The following is a 20816-nucleotide window of genomic DNA, read 5'->3' on the forward strand; positions in this document are numbered from 1 at the left end:
GGTGATATCCCCTTTTTCATTTTTTATTGCATCTATTTGATTCCTCTCTCTTTTCTTCTTTATTAGTCTTGCTAGCAGTCTATCAATTTTGTTGATCTTTTCAAAAAACCAGCTCCTGGATTCATTAATTTTTTGAAGGGTTTTTTGTGTCTCTATTTCCTTCAGTTCTGCTCTGATTTTAGTTATTTCTAGCCTTCTGCTAGCTTTTGAATGTGTTTGCTCTTGCTTTTCTGGTTCTTTTAATTGTGATGTTAGGGTGTCAATTTTGGATCTTTCCTGCTTTCTCTTGTGGGCATTTAGTGCTATAAATTTCCCTCTACACACTGCTTTGAATGTGTCCCAGAGACTCTGGTATGTTGTGTCTTTGTTCTCATTGGTTTCAAAGAACATCTTTATTTCTGCCTTCATTTCATTATGTACCCAATAGTCATTCAGGAGCAGGTTGTTCAGTTTCCATGTAGTTGAGTGGTTTTGAGTGAGTTTCTTAATCCTGAGTTCTAGTTTGATTGCACTGTGGTCTGAGAGACAGTTTGTTATAATTTCTGTTCTTTTACATTTGCTGAGGAGAGCTTTACTTCCAACTCTGTTGTCAAATTTGGAATAGGTGTGGTGTGGTGCTGAAAAAAATGTATATTCTGTTGATTTGGGGTGGAGAGTTCTGTAGATGTCTATTAGGTCCATTTTGTGCAGAGCTGAGTTCAATTCCTGGATATCCTTGTTAACTTTCTGTCTCGTTGATCTGTCTAATGTTGACAGTGGGGTGTTAAAATCTCCCATTATTATTGTGTGGGATTTTAAGTCCCTTTGTAGGCCACTTAGGACTTGCTTTATGAATCTGGGTGCTCCTGTGTTGGGTGCATATATATTTAGGGTAGTTAGCTCTTCTTGTTGAATTGATCCCTTTACCATTATGTAATGGCCTTCTTTGTCTCTTTTGATCTTTGTTGGTTTAAAGTCTATTTTATCAGAGACTAGGATTGCAACCCCTGCCTTTTTTTGTTTTCCATTTGCTTGATAGATCTTCCTCCATCCCTTTATTTTGAGTCTATGTGTGTCTCCGCACGTGAGATGGGTTTCCTGAATACAGCACACTGATGGGTCCTGACTCCTTATCCAATTTGCCAGTCTGTGTCTTTTAATGGAGCATTTAGCCCATTTACATTTAAAGTTATTATTGTTATGTGTGAATCTGATCCTGTCGTTATGATGTTAGTTGGTTATTTTGCTCGTTAGTTGATGCAGTTTCTTCCTAGCTTCGATGGTCTTTACAATTTGGCATGTTTTTGCAGTGGCTGGTACCGGTTGTTCCTTTCCATGTTTAGTGCTTCCTTCAGGAGCTCTTTTAGGGCAGGCCTGGTGGTGACAAAATCACTCAACGTTTGCTTGTCTCTAAAGTATTTTATTTCTCCTTCACTTATGAAGCTTAGTTTGGCTGGATATGAAATTCTGGGTTGAAAATTCTTTTCTTTAAGAATGTTGAATATTGGCCCCCACTCTCTTCTGGCTTGTAGAGTTTCTGCCGAGAGATCAGCTGTTAGTCTGATGGGCTTCCCTTTGTGGGTAACCTGACCTTTTTCTCTGGCTGCCCTTAACATTTTTTCCTTCATTTCAACCTTGGTGAATCTGACAATTATGTGTCTTGGAGTTGTTCTTCTCATGGAGTATCTTTGTGGCGTTCTTTATCTTTCCTGAATCTGAATGTTGGCCTGCCTTGCTAGATTGGGAAAGTTCTCCTGGATAATATCTTGCAGAGTATTTGTCTATTTTTCTATGGACAAGTTAGTATTATTCTTACTGGTTTGTTTCAGGTTCAGTTAGTAAGAATTTTAAGGATTTTCTCTCACATTTTAGCAAACTTTTTCTGCATTTTATCTTTTTTCTTTCAGATAATATTTGCAAAATTTAAAAAAAAAAAAGGTTTCTTCATCAAGTTGGTCTCTTTATCTTTTTTATTGCTTTGTGATTTGAAAATTCTTGTCCTGAGAACCAAAATATATATTTAATGAAATAGTTCTCTTCTTTTACTCATTCTGAAGTCATCGGAATTGAAGATGGAATATGATATAAATCCTAATTTTATATTTTATGATATTCAAAATTTCTAACAAATATTTACTTAATAATCTTGTCTAGGTTTCTTTTGTTTCTTCTGTTTCCTTTATAATGCTTTTTCTGAAGTTATTTTTCCTAGAATTAAATATTAGTATAATATTATCACAGAGGAAAAAATATCTGTTAGCTATTAATAAAGACTTTCATTTTCTTGATGCATTAATATATTTAAATGTATTGTAGAGAGCATACAGATTAGAAAAGAAAAAGTATAATTGCCTTTTTTCATAGTTGACATGAACATATATAAAGAAAAGCCAAAAAAAATCAATAAAACAACTAGAACTAATTAGTGAATTTAGCAAGATCATAGCATACAAAGCCAAGATTTAAAATTCAATTTTATTTATCTACTAACAAAAAATATTTGAAATTTGAAAATTTAAATATACCATTTAAAATAAAATCAAAATATTGAACCATGAAGTATTTAGGAATTTATAAAATGAAATCTCCTATACCAGGAATTGCAGACCATTGCTGAAATAAATTAAAGAACACCAATATATGTGAAAAGATACTTATTTGTGGATTGAGAGACAATATTGTTAAAATATCAGTATTTCCAAAATTAATCAATAGATTCAATATAATTCTGAACAAAACACAAGAAGATGTTCTGTCAAAGCTGACAAGCTATTTCTATAATTCAAATGGAAATGCAAAAGGCAGTCACTGCCAACACCAGCGTGGGCTGTCTGGGTTCCAGTAGGTTACTTCCCTACTGCCTCTTCTGTCAACCACATCACAACAGCTGCCCAGAAGCCAGAGAAACTCCTCACACCTGGCCCACTGCTGCAGCTACCAGCATCCAGGGAAGCCACCATCAGCCCCCTGGTAACTGCCAACAGAGGTACCACTGTACACTACCCTAGGGAACAAAGATAGGCATGTAGTCAGCCCACCTCTGCCACCACTAGGGCCTGAAGACTGTGTCACCTGACATTCCAGTCCTCAGCACAGCTTCATCACAGCTTCTGTTAATAACCACACCCTAACCTACCAAGGAAATCACAAATGTCACTGACACTGTTTTTAGCCAAAGAAATCATAGAGAGACTACATTACTGCACACACCCATAATCAAAGCCACAGTACCCTATCCAAACAACATCACAGGTATATCTAAAGGAAAAATTTTTCCCATATGAAAGTGAATTCAAATATAGGAAGAAGTGACTGTTACAACAGATATGCAGATATCAACATAAGAACACAGAAAACATGAAAAAATAAGGAAATATGACACTTTTAAAGGAACGCAATAATTCCCCAGCAAGAGATCTTATCAAAAGGAAATTTTTGAAATTTCAGATTAAGAATTCAGAATATTGATTTTAAAGAAGCTCATTGAGATACCAGAAAATTCCGAAAACAATGCAAATAAATCAGAAAAACAATAGAGAATATGAATGAGAAATTCACAAAACAGATAGATTTAAAAAAAAAACTAATAAAAATAGAACTGAAAAAAACTAATGGAACTGAAGGATTTATTGAAGAAAACGCAAAATACATTTGAAAGCTTCAACAATATCCTACATCAACCAGAAGAAAGAATCTCAGAAGGCAAAGACAGGTCTTCTGAAATAATCTAGTCAGACAAAATTCAAAGAGAATAATCAAATCCTTCATGACATTTGGGATAACATTAAAGTGACCAAATATACGAATTATAGATATCCCTGAGAGTGAAAAGACAAAGAAAAGATTAGAAAACCCACTTAATTAAATAATATATGAAAACTTCCCAAGTCTAGCAAGAGTTTTAGATATTTGGGATGCAGGAGGCTCAATGGTCCCCAGGCCGATAAAACGCAAAAAGGTCATATACACAGCGCATTATAATCAGACTGTTTAAAGTCAAAGATAAGGAAGAAATTCTAAAAACAGCAAAAGAAAGTGTATGATAACCTATGAAGTAAACCTTATCAGACTGACAGCAAATTTCTGGCAGAAACTTTACAGGCCAGAAAGAATAGGACAATATATCCAAACTGCTTTAAGAAAAAAAAAACTATCAGTCTTAAATACTATAGCCCGCAAAATTATCCTTCATAAATGAAGGAGAAATAAAAGGTTTCTCAGACACCAAAATGCTGAGGTAGTTTGTTACTACTAGACTGGACCTACAATAAATGCTCAAGGGAGGTCTGGAAACTGGTAGTGAAAGGATGACATTTATCATCATGGAAATACATGAAAGTATAAAACTCCCTGGTAAGCAACTAAAGAAAGATATCAAATGTTACCACCAGAGAAATCTAACTAACCACAGTGACAAACAATCAGGGAAAAAGAAAGGAAAAAAAATATAAAAGACAATGAATAAACAACAATATAACAGGAAGCCTCACATATCAATAATCACTTTGAATGTAAATGAATTAAATTCTCCACCTGAACGTTATCAAATGCCTGAATGGATAAAACTATATGATCCAAATATATGCAGATTACAAGAAACTTACCTTGCCAGGCAAGACATACATAAGCTGAAAGTAAAAGAATGGTAAAAGATATTCCTTGCAAATGGAAAGCAATAGTGAGCAGGAGTAGCTATACTTACATTAGATCAAACAGACTTTAAGTCAAAAAGAGTAAAATAAAAAAGACAAAGGATGTTATTATATAATGATGAGATTAACGCAGCAATAGGAAATAACAACTCTAAATGTATATGCATTCAACACTAGAGAACTCAACTCCACAAAGCAAATATTAGACCTAAAGAGAGAAATAGACTACAATACAATAATAGTGGAGAACTTCAACACTCCACTTTCAGTATTAAATAATCTAGACAAAAAATCAACCAATAAATTTTAGATTTAAACTAGATTTCAGAGCAAATGGACCTAACAGACATCTACAAAACATTCCATCCAACCACTGCAAAATGAAATTTTTGTCATCAGCACATGAAACACTGTCCAAGATAGACCACCATAAATTAGGCCACAAATCATGTCTCAACAATTTTTTAAAAGTTGAAATCATATCACATATCTTCTCAGACCACTGTTGAGTAATACTAGAAATCAATACCAAGAATAACGTTGGAAACTATACAAATACATGCAGATTAAACACTATATTCCTGGTTGATCACTGGGACAATAAGGAAATTAAGCTGAAAATCAAAAAATTCTTTAACAAATAAAAATTGAAACACAACATATCAAAACCCATGGAATACAGCAAAAGCAGTGCTAAGAGGGAAGTTTATAGCAATAAATGCTTACATTGAAAAAGTAGAAATATTTTAAAATTAGCAACCTAACAATGTGCCTGAAGAAACTAGAAAATCAAGAACAAATCAAACCCAAAATCAGCAGAAGAAATGCAATAATAAAGATCAGAAAAGAACTAAATCAAATAGAGACTAAAAAAATACAAATGATTAACAAAACTAAAATTTGGCTATTCAACAAGATAAATAAAATTGATAAACCACTAGATAGAGTAAACAAGGAAACACAATATCCAAATAAACACAATCAAAAACGATAAAAGAGACATTACAATAGATACCACAGAAATAAAAAGGATCATCAGAGACTAATATTAACAACTAAATGCTGAAAAATGGAAAATATAGAGAAATAGATAAATTCCTAGAAACTTACAACGTACCAAGGTGTTGCATCAGGAAGAAATAGAAAACCTGAACATATCAATAATGATTAGCAAAATTGAATCAGTAATAAAAAACATCTCCCAACTTTTTTAAAGCCTTGGACCAAATAGAATCACAGCCTAATTTTACCAATCATGCCAAGAAGAATACCAGTCCTCTTGATGCTATTACAATAAATCAGAGGAAGAAATTCTCTCTGGCTCATTCTACATGACCAGTGTCACCTTGAAACCAAAACGTGACAAGGACACCACAAAAAGAAAACTACAGGCCAATAACCATGATGAACACAGATGCAAAAATCAACAAAATACTGGCAAACAGAATCCAACAGCACATCAAAAAAATAATATACCACAATCCAGAGGGTTTGTATCAAGGATACAAATATGACTCAACATAAACAAATCAATAAACATGATAAGCATCTTCACAGAATATAAGACAAATGAATATATGATCACCTCAATAGATGCAGAAAAAATTTTTTGATAAACTTCAACATCTCTTCATGAAAAAAGCTCTAAAACTTGGCATTGAAGAAACATACCTCAGTATAATAAAGGCCATATGTGACAAACTCAGAGCTAATATCATACAGAATGGGGAAGAGTTTAAAGACTTTCCTCTAAGAACTGGAACAAGACAAGGATGCAAACTATCACCACTCCTATCCACATAGTACTAGAAGTCCTAGCCAAAACAATCAGACAAGCAAAAGAAATAAAAAGTATCTGAATTGGAAAGAGCAAGTAACATTGTTCCTCTTTGCTGATGATATGGTTTTATATCTGGAAAATACTAAAAACTCCAGCAAAAACCTCTTAGATTTGATTAATTAATTTACTAAAGTTTCAGGATACAAAATCAAAATACAAAAGCCAGTAGCATTTCTATGCCCCAATAATAAAATAGCTAAGAAAGAAATCAAGAAAGTGATCCCATTTAAATTAGCACAAAAAATTCAAATACCTGGGAATAAATCAAGGAAGTAAAAGATCTCTGCACAAAAAACTACAAAACACTGATGAAAGAAATTAAAGATTAAACAAACAAATTGAGAAACATCCCATGTTTATGGATCAAAAGAATTAATATCATTAAAATGACCATAATTCCCAAAGCAATTTCCATATTAATTGCAATTTCTACCACATTACCAATGTCATATTTCATAGAATTAGAATAATCCTAAAATTTGTATGGAATGAGAACAGAGCCCAAATAGCCAAAGCAATTCTGAACATAAAGAACAAATCTGGTCCTGACTTAATTGCTATGCAATCTATGCATGTAACAAAATTGCACATGGATTTTATCAATTTCTACAAGCAAAAAAATATAAAAAAAGAACAAAGCTGGAGGCTATAGTAGCCAAAACAGCATGGTATTTGTAGACAAATGGAATGGAATAGAAAGCTCAGAAATAAAGCCATATATATATATGTGTGTGTGTGTGTGTGTGTGTGTATACACATGTACATGTATATATAATGTTTTCTACATGTTCTAATATTTATATTCCATTCCATTATACATATTCCATTTCTGTATATAGGTTATATAGAATTGGAAGACTATCTGCCATTAAAAAGAGTGAAATCCTGTCATTTGCAGCACCATGGCTGAAACTGGAGTTCATTATCTTAAGTGAAATAATCTAGGCACAAAAAGATAAATATCACATGTTCTCACTTATATGTGGGAGCTAAATAACTTGATTACATGGAGGTGGAGAATGGAAAGGTAGGTAGGAAACAGAGACTGGAAAGGATGAATGGAGGGTAGGAGGGAAGATGAAGAGAAGAGAGTTAAAAGGTGTAAACATACAGTTAAAAGAAATAAATTCAATGCTTGATAACAGAGTACAATAACTACAGTTAACAAAATGTATTATACTCAGGTGATGAACACCTAAATACTTGATCACTATGCAGTTATATACTATATACGTGTAAAATTTGAATTTGTACAAATAAAAATAATAAAATACTAATCCAGTATCATTCACTGACAATGTTAACTCAGGTGGATAGGCATTAAGTCAATACTACTGTAAGAACCACTTCTTGTTTATGTTAATGCCGTATAGAATGAAACAAAATTCACTAAAATCCAAAAAATTAGAAAACCTATTAAAACACAATAATATTAAGACAACCCGATAAAAATGTGGTCAAAGGACTAGAAAATACGTCACCAAAAAATATATTCAAATTTCTAATAAATACATGTAACAATGTTCAACATCGTTAGTCATCAGAGAAATGCAAAATAAAATGGTAATGGGATACTACTAGATAGGCTTTTACAGAGACTGACAATACCAAGTATTGACAAGGATATGGAGCAACTGAAATTCTCATTCCTTGTGGTAAGAATGTACAATTTTATAACCACATTGAAAAAACAAGTTTTCAGTTTCTTTATTCACCCAAAATATATGTCTTTTGGAAAAAAAATTTTCCAGTCTGTGGGTTATCTTCTCATTCTCTTGATATATGTCTTTTCAAAGAGCCTGAGCTTTACTTTAGCCAATGGTCATCAAAGTGTGTATATTTGTGTTTTTATAATTTATATACATATATTCCTGTGAAAAGATACTGTATGCATTGCTCAACATGTACAAATATAAGAAAAATATAGTAAAGAAATATATATTTTTAAATTTATAAATGTATTTATTGGGGTTTCACATTGCAAACTAAATAATCTACCTTGGCTAATTTAAGGAATTAAACTATAGTAGAAGGTTCTCATTTATTGGGATGCTTAGAACCAGCCTTTTTGCAGGCTATTAGCGAATCATAGCACTAGGGCTTCACTGCTACCTCCAGTGACACCTCTGACACTTGAAACTTGAGGCCAGACATCTGCCCATGCTGATAGAAAACAATTGAATAATTTGCTAGATAATAGGAAAGAATCAAATGACTCTGCCACCTTGCTTGCCAGAAGATTGCTTTTCTCATTTGTGACCTCTTGGCTATAAATGATTGATAGTCCCTATGCTGCATGCTATAGGTGTTCATAAGAGAGTCTAGGAATGTGAGCTTTTTATATCCTATTTTTGGGTGGTAAAGGTCATTGTATTACTCTGTTCTTAAACTGCTAATGATGACATTCCCCATATTGGGTAATTTATGAAAGAAAGAGGTTTAATTGACTCACAGTTCAACATGACTGGGGAGGCCTAAGGAAAGTTATAATCATGGGGGAAGGGGAAGCACACATGTCCTTCACATGGTAGCAGGAAGGATAATGAGTAAAAGGGGGAAAAGCCCCTTATAAAACTATCAAATCCCATGAGAACTCACTCTCACAAGAACACAATTAGAATAACTGCCCCCATGACTCAATTACTTCCCACCAGGTCCCTCCCACAGCACATGGGGCTTATGGGAACTACAATTCAAGATGAGATTTGGGTGGGGACACAGCCACACCATTTCATTCCACCTCTGACCCCTCCCAAATCTCATGTTCTCACAATTCAAAACACAATCATGCCCTTCCAACAGTCTCCCCAAAGTCTTAACACATTTCAGTATTAACACAAAATCCAAGTCCAAAGTCTAATCCAAGACAAGGCAAGTCCCTTCTGCCTCTGAGCCTGTAAATTCGAAAGCAAGTTAGCTACTTCCTAGATACAATAGGGGTACACTCATTGGGTAAATACACACATTCCAAATGGGAGGAATTGGCCAAAACCAAGGGGCTACAGGCCTCATGGAAGTCCAAAATCCAATAGGGTCATTGTTAAAACTTACAGTTTCAAAATTATCTCCTTTGACTTCATATCTCACGTCTAGGTCATGATGATGCAAGAGGTGGGCTCCCACAGCTTTGGGCACCTCTGCGTCTGTGGCTTTGCAGGGCACAGCCCCCCTCCAGGCTGCTTTTACAAGCTAGTGTTGAGTGCCTGCAGCTTTTCCAGGCACATGGGTGCAAGTTGTAGGTGGATCTAGCATTCTGTGGTCTGGAGGATGGTGGCCTTCATCTCACAGCTCCACTAGGCAGTACCCCAGTGGGGACTCTGTGTGGGGGCTCTGATGCCACATTTCCCTTCCACACTGCCCTAGCAGAGGTTCACCATGAGGGCTCCACCCCTGCAGCAAACTTCTGCCTGAACAGCCAAGCATTTCCTTACATCCTCTGGAATCTAGGCGGAGGTTTCCAGACCTCAGTTGTTGACTTCTCTGCAAATGTAGGCTCAACACCCAAGGGGAGCTGGCAAAGCTTGGGGCTTTCATCTTCTGAAGCCATGGCCTTAGCTGTACCTTGGCCCCTGTTAGTCAAAGCTGGGGCAGCTGGGTTGCAGGGCACCAAGTCCCTATGGTACATACAGCAGGGGGGCCCTGGGCCCAGCCCACAAAACCAATTTTCCCTCCTAGGCTTCTGGGCCTGCGATGAGTAGGGTTGCCACAAAAGTCTCTGACATGCCTTGGAGACATTTTCCCTATTGTCTTATTAATATTTGGCTCATAGTTACTTATGCAAATTTCTGCAGCAGGCTTGAATTTCTCCTCAGAAAATGAGTTTTTCTTTTCTATTGCATCATCAGGTTGCAAATTTTTAAAACTTTTTTTTGAGACAGAGTCTCACTGTCCCCCAGGCTAGAGTGCAGTGGCACAATCTTGGCTAACTGCAGGCTCTGCCCCCCGGGGTTCACGCCATTCTCCTGCCTCAGCCTCCCGAGTAGCTGGGACTACAGGCGCCCGCCACCTCGCCTGGCTAAATTTTTTTTGTATTTTTAGTAGAGACGGGGTTTCACCATGTTAGCCAGGATGGTCTCGATCTCCTGACCTCATGATCCGCCCACCTCAGCCTCCCAAAGTGCTGGGATTACAGGCATGCGCCACTGTGCCCGGCCAAATTTTTAAAACTTTTATGCTCTGCTTCCCTTTTAAAATTAAGTTCCAATTCCAAACCATATCTTTCTGGATACATAAAACTGAATGCTTTTAACAGCACTCAAATCATATCTTGAACACTGCTGCTCAGAAATGTCTTCCACCAGATACCCTAAATTATCTCTCTCAAGTTCAAAGTACCACAGATCGCTAGGGCAGGGGCAAAATGCCACCAGTCTCTTTGCTAAAGCACAGCAAGGGTCACCTTTGCTCCAGTTCCCAACAAGTTCCTCATCTCCATCTGAGACCACCTTAGCCTGAATTTCATTGTCCATATCATTATCAGCATATTGGTCAAAGCCATTCAACAAGTCTCTAGGAAGTTTCAAACTTTGCCACATCTTCCTATCTTTTTCTGAGGCCTCCAAACTGTTCCAACTTCTGCCTGTTGCCCAGTTGCAAAGTTACTTCCACATTTCTGGGTGTCTTTACAGCAGTGCCCCACTCTTGGTAACAATTTACCATATTAGTTTATTCTCATGCTGATACTAAAGACATACCCAAGGCTGGGTAGTTTATAAACAAAAGAGGTTTAATTGACTCACACTTCAGCATGGCTGGCAAGACCTCAGGAAACAGAATCATGGTGGAAGAGAAGCAAACACATCCTACTTCACATGGTGGCAGGGAGAAGAATGAGCAAAAGGGGGGAAAAACCCTTATAAAATCATCAGATCTCATGAGACCTTACTCTCTTGAGAACAGCATGAGGGTAACCGTGTCCATGATTCCATTACCTCCCAATGAGTTCCTCCCATGACACGTGAAGATTATGGGAACTACAATTCAAGAGGAGATTTAGGTGGGGACACAGCCAAACCATGTCAGTCATGATATGAGAAATTATCAAATTAAGATGCAGGGAAGGTTTTTAAAAGATTTGAGCAACCACAAATGACAGATATGTGCTATAGTAGTGCAAAATACCATTTTGCTCTTATTAAAAATATAATTGTTATTGATAATCTGAGTTATAAATGTCATTGATAATTATGATGCATTATGCTCTCAGCAGCTAAAACTTCAAGCAAAATATACACCTAGAGAGGAATCAGCCTTAACAATAATTCTATAAATTTAATTTTCTTTTTTTTCTGATAATTACATTTTAGTTGACTTCATATGTGATCTAAATACATTACCATTATTTTGGACTTATGATGTAGCTCTTAAAGTATATATAGAAGAGCAGATAAAGTATCAGTTCACCATTTCTTTGTAGTTTGTGCTTTCATGATGAATATTCTCTTCAATGTACAGATTATTTGCAGGAGCCTTTTAAATCCATGTGTCCATTTTATGAGACTTAGCTTTTGTCTATATATAATGTGTTTATTCAGTGTGCATGGATTAATTTGAGAGAGCCCAGGTAAGGGTATCTTTACAGCAGTGCCCCACTCCTGGTACCAATTTACTGTATTAGTTTATTCTGATGCTACTAATAAAGACTATATATCACAATAAACTGAGAACCAGCCAGTAAATGAGAGAACTGTGGTCCACCTTTTCATTGTGGAGTTCTCATTTTCCTTCAGCTTATGCTGCTTATTCAACACTATTTCTGCATAATCTAATGCATTCACTAAATGAAGGTGCCTGTGTTAGCCTCTACATGATATTAATACAGCCTATTTAATTTATCCTTCTTTAGATTAAAAATATATATGTAGTCATGTGCCACAGAATGACACTTCGGTCATTTGGTCATTGAAGGACCACATCTATTACTGTGGTCCCATAAGATTATAATAACATATTTTTCCTGTACCTTTTCATTGTTCAGATATGTTTTGATACATAAATGCTTACCATTGTGTTAGAGCTGCCTGCAGTATTCAGTACAGTAACATGCTGTACACCTAGGAGCAACAGGCTGTACCACATAGCCTAGGTGTATAGTTAGGTTATACCATCTAGGTTTGTGGAAGTACACTCTATGATGTTCTCACAATGAACAAAATCACCTAATGATGCATTTCTTAAAACATGTCCCTGTCATTAATACAGTAGGTAACAATACAGTTAGTACAATATGTAATACATGCCTATATTCAGAATTTTAGCTATTTCTCTTATATTTCAAATGGATTTTCTTATGCACTGTGTGGCACAGGGGCATTTCATTTTAGTAACCACTGTTTGGGAAAGGAGAAGTCTTTGAAGGATGTTGAGCAAGGTTGTGACATGGCCAGATGTGAATTTTTGATCAGTGACTCCATGTTAGCAGATAAAGTTGTACTGGGAAAGATCAAAAGCATGAAGTCCAGATAAGAGGATACTGGATGTTATCATGGATGGAAATGTGAGGGATAGCAGGAGAGATGCTATGATTGAATGAATCTCAATATTCTTGGTGATCAAAGAATAATGAGACTCATCCAAAAAGACTCTGTGAATGATTGAAAGTAGTTCCTAAGCTAGGAGGAAGAATGAGGAATGATTTTCTGGTTCTTGACTACAGCACAAGTTTTTGATTTTTAGAACAAAGAATAAATTTGTGCACGCTCTATGATTCCTGGTTGAATTTTTAGGGATAAAAAAGTCAGCTGTAATATTATTCTTTCCTGATACCATGCAGTATTTGTATCAGTGATTTTATTCATTCCACACACATTCTTCTCGAACCTGGACACTGCTCTAGACACTAATTCTTTCCAAATATCAGATAAGGTTATTCTTAGGTAGACCCTCAGTTCATATAAATATGATTTTCCCAAAATGGGAAGTGACTTTTCATAAGATTTTTTAAAAGAATGTCTTAATAATAAATTGTTAATGTTGCATGGAAATGTAGGTGACTTGCATTGTGCATCCTGTGTTTGATTCACTGCTCTTAAATGTCTTGCCTTTAGCTGGGATGACAGCAGTTCAGTGAGCAGTGGTCTCAGTGACACCCTTGATAACATCAGCACTGATGACCTGAACACCACATCCTCTGTCAGCTCTTACTCCAACATCACCGTCCCCTCTAGGAAGAGTACTCAGGTGAGAATTACCGCCTTTCTTTCTGCAGTGTTTCTGCCAGTTTTCTCCCCCAAATTACTTAATATTAGATTAAGGTATACTACAAGCCCTTAATCCAAAATTATTGCAGAAACTGGAAAATGCAGAGATAATAAGGACTCCCTTTGCCACTCCTGAACCCTGAAGTGTCTTTAATCTTAGTCTTTCCTAAAGCCACAACCCTTAGGAGGAGCAACAATGTGCACTTCAGCCAATTTTGAATAAACAGAAGCAGCTTACATATATATATATATATGTGATATACATTATATATATATGTAATATATGTACCATATAGCCTGGTGGTATAGTTATCTATACAAATATATTTATTGTTAATATATTATATATAGTATATAAATATATATTTATATTATAGATATTTATATATATTAATATATAAAAATATATAACATATATAGATATATTTTATATATTATATAAAATATATTATATATTTAAAATATTAATAATGAATTACTATATTTGTATAGATAACTACACCACCAAGCTATATGGTATGTATATATTAATATATAATGTATAATTATATATTAATATAATAGTAACATATCAATACTTAATATAATATATAGTCAATTGATTACAATCTAATTCAGAAAGATTTATGTTGCTATATCTCTCCTTATAATATTGATATATTTGTTTAAAAATCCAACAATTATTTTCATAGTCTAATTTTAGATAGTTCTTGATTAATTTTATATGATCTCTGAAATACATCACTGGATCTGTTGTGAATGATAAATCAAAAATGAAAAACGGACATTACATCATTAAGTTCTGGCTTGTCTTACTACTTCTTATGACATTTGATATAGAAAATTTCTACCTTTCTGCAGCGTTTAATTGGTGTTTTCTGCACGTATTTATTCTGACATTCTCTAATATCTGCAAGTGGGAATTATGTGGCTAAAATTAATAAAATGTAAGTGAAGCTAGATCAAAATAGAATCTTTGGATTTATCCAGTTATCTGAAAGTACATTTCATTGCCTTAATTCACACTTTATAAATTTTTCTACATAAAGTTTTTCTGTAATATTTGTCTTTATAGCTGAGGACAGATTCAGAGAAACGCTCCACCACAGACGAGACCTGGGATAGTCCTGAGGAACTGAAAAAACCAGAAGAAGATTTTGATAGCCATGGAGATGCTGGTGGCAAGTGGAAGACTGTGTCCTCTGGACTTCCCGAAGACCCCGAGAAGGCAGGGCAGAAAGCTTCCCTGTCTGTTTCACAGACAGGTTCCTGGAGAAGAGGCATGTCTGCCCAAGGAGGGGCGCCATCTAGGCAGAAAGCTGGAACAATTGCACTCAAAACTCCTGGTAGGCTTGTCATTTGGCAGCTGTTATGCAAAAGTGCTTTACTTTATTGTTTCCATTCAATCTTTGTTTCCTCTAACAATAGCATTTCTAAAATACCAAATTCTTATCCATATTAAACATGGAGTCAAATAGTTAAATAGTTTTTCTATCTACATTTCACAAACTCGTCATAGAAGCCCAAGTAGGGCCTATATCTAGGCATTCTCTGGAGAGCCCCCTCATAAACTAGGGGTACTGGATGCCTTACCTTGCCAGAGTTATTTCAGGTTATGGGGAAATAAGATTAGGTTGCTAAAGCAACAGTCAAGTTTTTTTGTTGTTGTCCTGAGTTCTTAATGAAAGTTTGGAATTTTTACACTGAATGTGCCACTGAATTTCACTACAGACTCTGAGAGGAACTAGCAATGACACTAATCAATTGGAATGCTGGAGAGTTGAAACATTGTCTGTGTATTAGACTTCATGAAAGAAGAGAATGAAATAGTTCTTCAAAATTGTGCCATACTTTTTTAAATAAAGACTCTCTGTATTTTTAAAATAATGCCTAATTATAAATAGCGCCACCTGAAACACTAATTAACAGGGTACTCCAAATATAATCATCTCACAGATATTCAAATGAATTCTTTTTCTACTAATTAGCTTGATAGGGTTAAGTGCTATCTTTTTAAAGAGAGTTGCAAAATATAAGATATTAACAAATAGCAAAACATATGTTTTCATTTTATCTCTTCCATCTCTCATAATATTTCTTCTGACAGCCAAAATTTTGTAGCTATGCACTCAGTCCTCTCAATATATTAGATTTTTGATCTAAGATAATACATTTAGGAAGGGAAATAACATAAAGAAGCATTCACATTTGACACCTTGTTTCGCGAAGTGTGGTGATGTCAAACGGTACAGGCACACATGTTTGTGTATTTCTCCTTAATTAGGGAAAACCGATGATGCCAAAGCTTCTGAGAAAGGAAAAGCTCCCCTAAAGGGATCATCTCTGCAAAGGTCTCCTTCAGATGCAGGAAAAAGCAGTGGAGATGAAGGGAAAAAGCCCCCCTCGGGCATTGGAAGATCGACTGCCACCAGCTCCTTTGGCTTTAAGAAAGCAAGTGGCGTAGGGTCACCTGCCATGATCACTAGCAGTGGAGCAACCATAACAAGTGGCTCTGCGACACTGGGTAAAATTCCAAAATCTGCTGCCATTGGCGGGAAGTCAAATGCGGGGAGAAAAACCAGTTTGGACGGTTCACAGAATCAGGATGATGTTGTGCTGCATGTTAGCTCAAAGACTACCCTACAATATCGCAGCTTGCCCCGCCCTTCAAAATCCAGCACCAGTGGTATTCCTGGCCGAGGTGGCCACAGATCCAGTACCAGCAGTATTGATTCCAACGTCAGCAGCAAGTCTGCTGGGGCCACCACCTCAAAACTGAGAGAACCAACTAAAATTGGGTCAGGGCGCTCGAGTCCTGTCACCGTCAACCAAACAGACAAGGAAAAGGAAAAAATAGCAGTCTCAGATTCAGAAAGTGTTTCTTTGTCAGGTTCCCCCAAATCCAGCCCCACCTCTGCCAGCGCCTGTGGTGCACAAGGTCTCAGGCAGCCAGGATCCAAGTATCCAGATATTGCCTCACCCACATTTCGAAGGTAAGGATGTATAAAATGATGCCGGAAAAATATAAAGGATAAATATGTGTTAGACACATACATTATATATACATATGTGTGTGTATATATATTTAAATATGTATAAGGTATATATATATATATATCTTAGAATTCTTTAAAGTACACAGTGAGCTTTATGAAGCCCATCATATAAACAGCTAGCAAAAAAAATAGTTCTCATTTTGAGAAACAGTCAAACTTCAAAGTTTCACTGTTATTGTAATATTAGCAACACAAACAACACCTAAGAGACTTAAAAGCTGATGGTAATACCTAAGCGTAGTGATAAGGCAAAGTAATAGCTTGTAAAATTTCTATAAATTTCCATCCCTCCTTTTCACATTAAAAATTAAAACTAAATAGGTTTTTATGACTTTTGGCATTCATTTCCAGTGTCATTTGCTTGCTGGCTCTTAATGAGTTGGTGATCATAAATGTAGATGAAGTTGTTTTCCTTGTAACAGATTCCATTGGACAGATTTATACAGTGTCATATCTTGACACATTAAAGACAATCAAGATATGACAGAATTTGAAACTATTCCAATGTTTGGTACAGTATCACAACTGAAGAGTGGGCTAAGCTTTCTAACTCTTCATCTGCTTTCTTTGACATGACTCTGGTAAGGATCATGACTTGGTTTCTGTCCCTGGATTGTTTTTGGTATTAAATATGTGAAGATCTGCTCTAAGATATCACTGTTTTTAAATACCCATGTGTTTTTAAGGGGTAGGAAAATAAATGCAGTTAAAAATTGGGGACAAGTATCTAAACCTCTCTGGGTCTGTTTTCTCATCTGCAAGATGGTAGAGTGTGGTTCATAGTTCATTATGGGTTCAGTATTTTTAATGTTTGTTTTTATTCTGTTGACTAAACCCAGAACTTTGATATCTTAGAAATGACAGATTTTGAAACATTTATTTTACAAAAAAGCAATTTCAGATACTTGATTGTTTGAAAAACCTAAAGGTTTTATTCCTCAGTAGAAATATTAATGCTGCAGAACTGTCTTTTTAAAATACTGATTCTCATTGGGAAGAATGAATTATGGCTTATAGGGAGAGTAAATATTTGTTTCTTAAGTAAAAGCCAGTAGTGCCCTCCTGTGGCCCATTACCTATGAAACAATTTCTCATATTCGTCATAAAATATTTCACTGTAGGAAATATGGATTTCATTGCAACTTAATTAGTAATCATATGCCATTACTTCATATCATTGTATTTCCATATTTACATAAATTTGATTCCACCATCTGCTTCATTTACAAAACTAAAATGTTTTCTGAACTAAACTCCAAAATCTAACAGCACCAGCTCTATTTCAAATCACTATTAAAAAATGTATTTGAATAGCACTGGCAACTGACATAAAACCCTTTGGCCTCTGCTGGGGAACATACAGACAAACTGACTTGTTGCTGACAATGTCAATATTGTTTCCAACCAAGTGCTCCCTGACAGTCACTTAGACCACCAGATACTCAACACAACTCCCTAAACTTGCCTTAAGCTTTCATTCTAGATTTTGAATAAACCGTTTAAAAACTTAAAAAAAAAAAAAAAGAAGAGCTCATTTAAGTGTTGTCTATCGAATGCGTAGAAGTTGTTTCATTATAATGGTTCTGTAAATAGGTAACAGCAAGTATGGTCAAACTACTGAATTTGAGTGAAAGTCTCATGATCACTTAAATTATGAAAACCAGGGGTTTTCATGTTTGACTTACTTTTGTTCCACCCACTTCCCCTCTTTCCCTAGTAGCAGCTCAGTACTGACCTACCCTTATATGAGAGATTTTCTGCACTTGATAAAGAAGTCCAAGCTTATAAAAGTTCATTAACGTAGAAACAGGAAGTGCTTTGTAGTTCAGTACACCAAAGCACACTTGGCTCTGTGTACTGTAACCCTAAATATTAAATGTGGATATTAGCTTCTTGGAACAACTGAAGTTGTTATTTGTTTTTCTTTTAGGTTGTTTGGTGCCAAGGCAGGTGGCAAATCTGCCTCTGCACCTAATACTGAGGGTGTGAAATCTTCCTCAGTAATGCCCAGCCCTAGTACCACATTAGCGCGGCAAGGCAGTCTGGAGTCACCGTCGTCCGGTACGGGCAGCATGGGCAGTGCTGGTGGGCTAAGCGGCAGCAGCAGCCCTCTCTTCAGTAAACCCTCAGACTTAACTACAGATGTTATAAGCTTAAGTCACTCGTTGGCCTCCAGCCCAGCATCGGTTCACTCTTTCACATCAGGTGGTCTCGTGTGGGCTGCCAATATGAGCAGTTCCTCTGCAGGCAGCAAGGATACTCCGAGCTACCAGTCCATGACTAGCCTCCACACGAGCTCTGAGTCCATTGACCTCCCCCTCAGCCATCATGGCTCCTTGTCTGGACTGACCACAGGCACTCACGAGGTCCAGAGCCTGCTCATGAGAACGGGTAGTGTGAGATCTACTCTCTCAGAAAGGTGAGCTTTCCTGGAGGCATTGATAACATCTTCCCCCTCTTCCCTGCACTATGCCTAACCCCCACCCCATTAAATTCCCTTGATTTCACTGTGAGTGTCCCTGCGCAAAAGGGTGTAAGACTGATGAAACTGGGCCTTTCATTTGCTCTTATTACCAAATTTACAGAGGAATAAAATCATTAAAGGTAGGGTGAGTGGATACTTTTGTTAATGTGAATGCATACATTTATAACCAGTAGGCAATGTGAATAAAATTCAAGGCATGTGTTTAGATATTGAATGAGGTCTCCTGAAGATATTTTAATGATTTGGCTTAAGCTTCAGAACAACACTAGCTCCTTATGATGACTCAAGCATTTTTAAAGACCAAATTGAAATTATTCTACAGTTATGCTCAGAGCAATATGTTAAATTTGTTCCACTTTACTTCTATGAAAAAATAGCAGATGGATTGCTGGGAAATCCTAGTTGGCCTGGTAAAAAAAAAAATCAGTTGTCAGCCATGAATTATTGGAGAAAATTATAGTGCCAGTACCATTTTTAATAGACCACTTAAAAAAGTAATCATATTACAAAGTGTTTCTCATTGGCTTTATATATATATAAACTTAAAGTAGAGGACATAACAAGTCATTTCTTACCTAACATGCTTACTGTGAAGCATCCCTTTTGAGCAAAATCACTCTAAATTTTTTCCTCAAAGTGATCCTTTCTTGGTTATACTGGTACTGACTCTTACCACCAGGAAAATGTCTTAAAACTACTTCTTTTTCCCTGATAAATGCAATGCTATTCGTTTCTTGACACAAATAAAGCTTTAAACATGGTCTTGGCCACATGTGGAAAGAAATACTGGTCACGGAAAATACCTGATATATCTTTCTATATCTTCCCCTGATTTTTTTTTTATTTTTTTATTTTTATTTTTATTTTTTTAACAATGATATTTATGGTGGCATTTATTTTCTAGACCTTCAGCCTTACTCCCGGAATGATATTTTAAAACATCAATTAAAGCCCTTAACTAGGCAGTCTCTGCATTACACCAGTTTCCCCTTAATCTAGGATGTCCCAATTTGAAATTCCCCATTTTCTCTTGACTTTGTAAAATACAAAACCCAGAGCAAAACATTGCTTCTATCCCTCTTTACTTCCTACTTGCCTAACAATGAGACAGAGACAGTCACTTAAATGGGGCTTTCCAATGATAAAATAATTTTAGCACTAACTAAAATATTGGTGCTTCCTATGGTGGGCTGCTAATTACAAAATACATTTTTCCTCATAAAGAAAAAAACTGGGCCAAGACAAACAGCTGAGTGATAGCAACTAAAATGTAACCATTTCCCTATGGTTTTGCTGTTATGTGCTGTTATAGACAGCACACGTAAAGACCAGTAAGGGTTCATTTTTCCATCTAAAAAGTCGGGCTTCCTGTAAAATCTTTGATTCTAGTTTCAGCACTTCTAAGGTAAATGGGCATCTCTTCACATGTCATTTATAAAACTTCTAATGAGTAAATTATATTAAAATGTATTAACAACCTATAGTTTTAATGAATGTATCCTAGATTGTATGCTTATATGTAAGGATTCTAAATATCACGTTGATAACCAAACCAAGCATACTGCAAATAGGTTATCATTTCTTAACCACAACCACCTTCCACAA

The 20816-nt window shown here is 35.9% G+C and overlaps 1 protein-coding gene across 3 annotated transcripts in view; it reads left to right on the forward strand.

Moving 5' to 3' along the window:
- The window catches only part of NAV3 (neuron navigator 3), a 395528-nt gene that overhangs the window by 286828 nt on the left and 87884 nt on the right, over positions 1-20816 (forward strand). For all 3 annotated transcript variants that reach the window (XM_032170807.2, XM_032170808.2, XM_058425703.1), the window contains exons 13-16: positions 13518-13650; positions 14746-15016; positions 15955-16663; positions 18657-19145. In XM_032170807.2, the coding sequence (XP_032026698.1) occupies positions 13518-13650; positions 14746-15016; positions 15955-16663; positions 18657-19145 (1602 nt within the window). The remainder of the gene's footprint in view (positions 1-13517; positions 13651-14745; positions 15017-15954; positions 16664-18656; positions 19146-20816) is intronic.

The sequence above is a fragment of the Hylobates moloch genome, unplaced genomic scaffold, assembly GCF_009828535.3.
Source record: "Hylobates moloch isolate HMO894 unplaced genomic scaffold, HMol_V3 SCAFFOLD_12, whole genome shotgun sequence".
Taxonomy (NCBI): Eukaryota; Metazoa; Chordata; class Mammalia; order Primates; family Hylobatidae; genus Hylobates; species Hylobates moloch.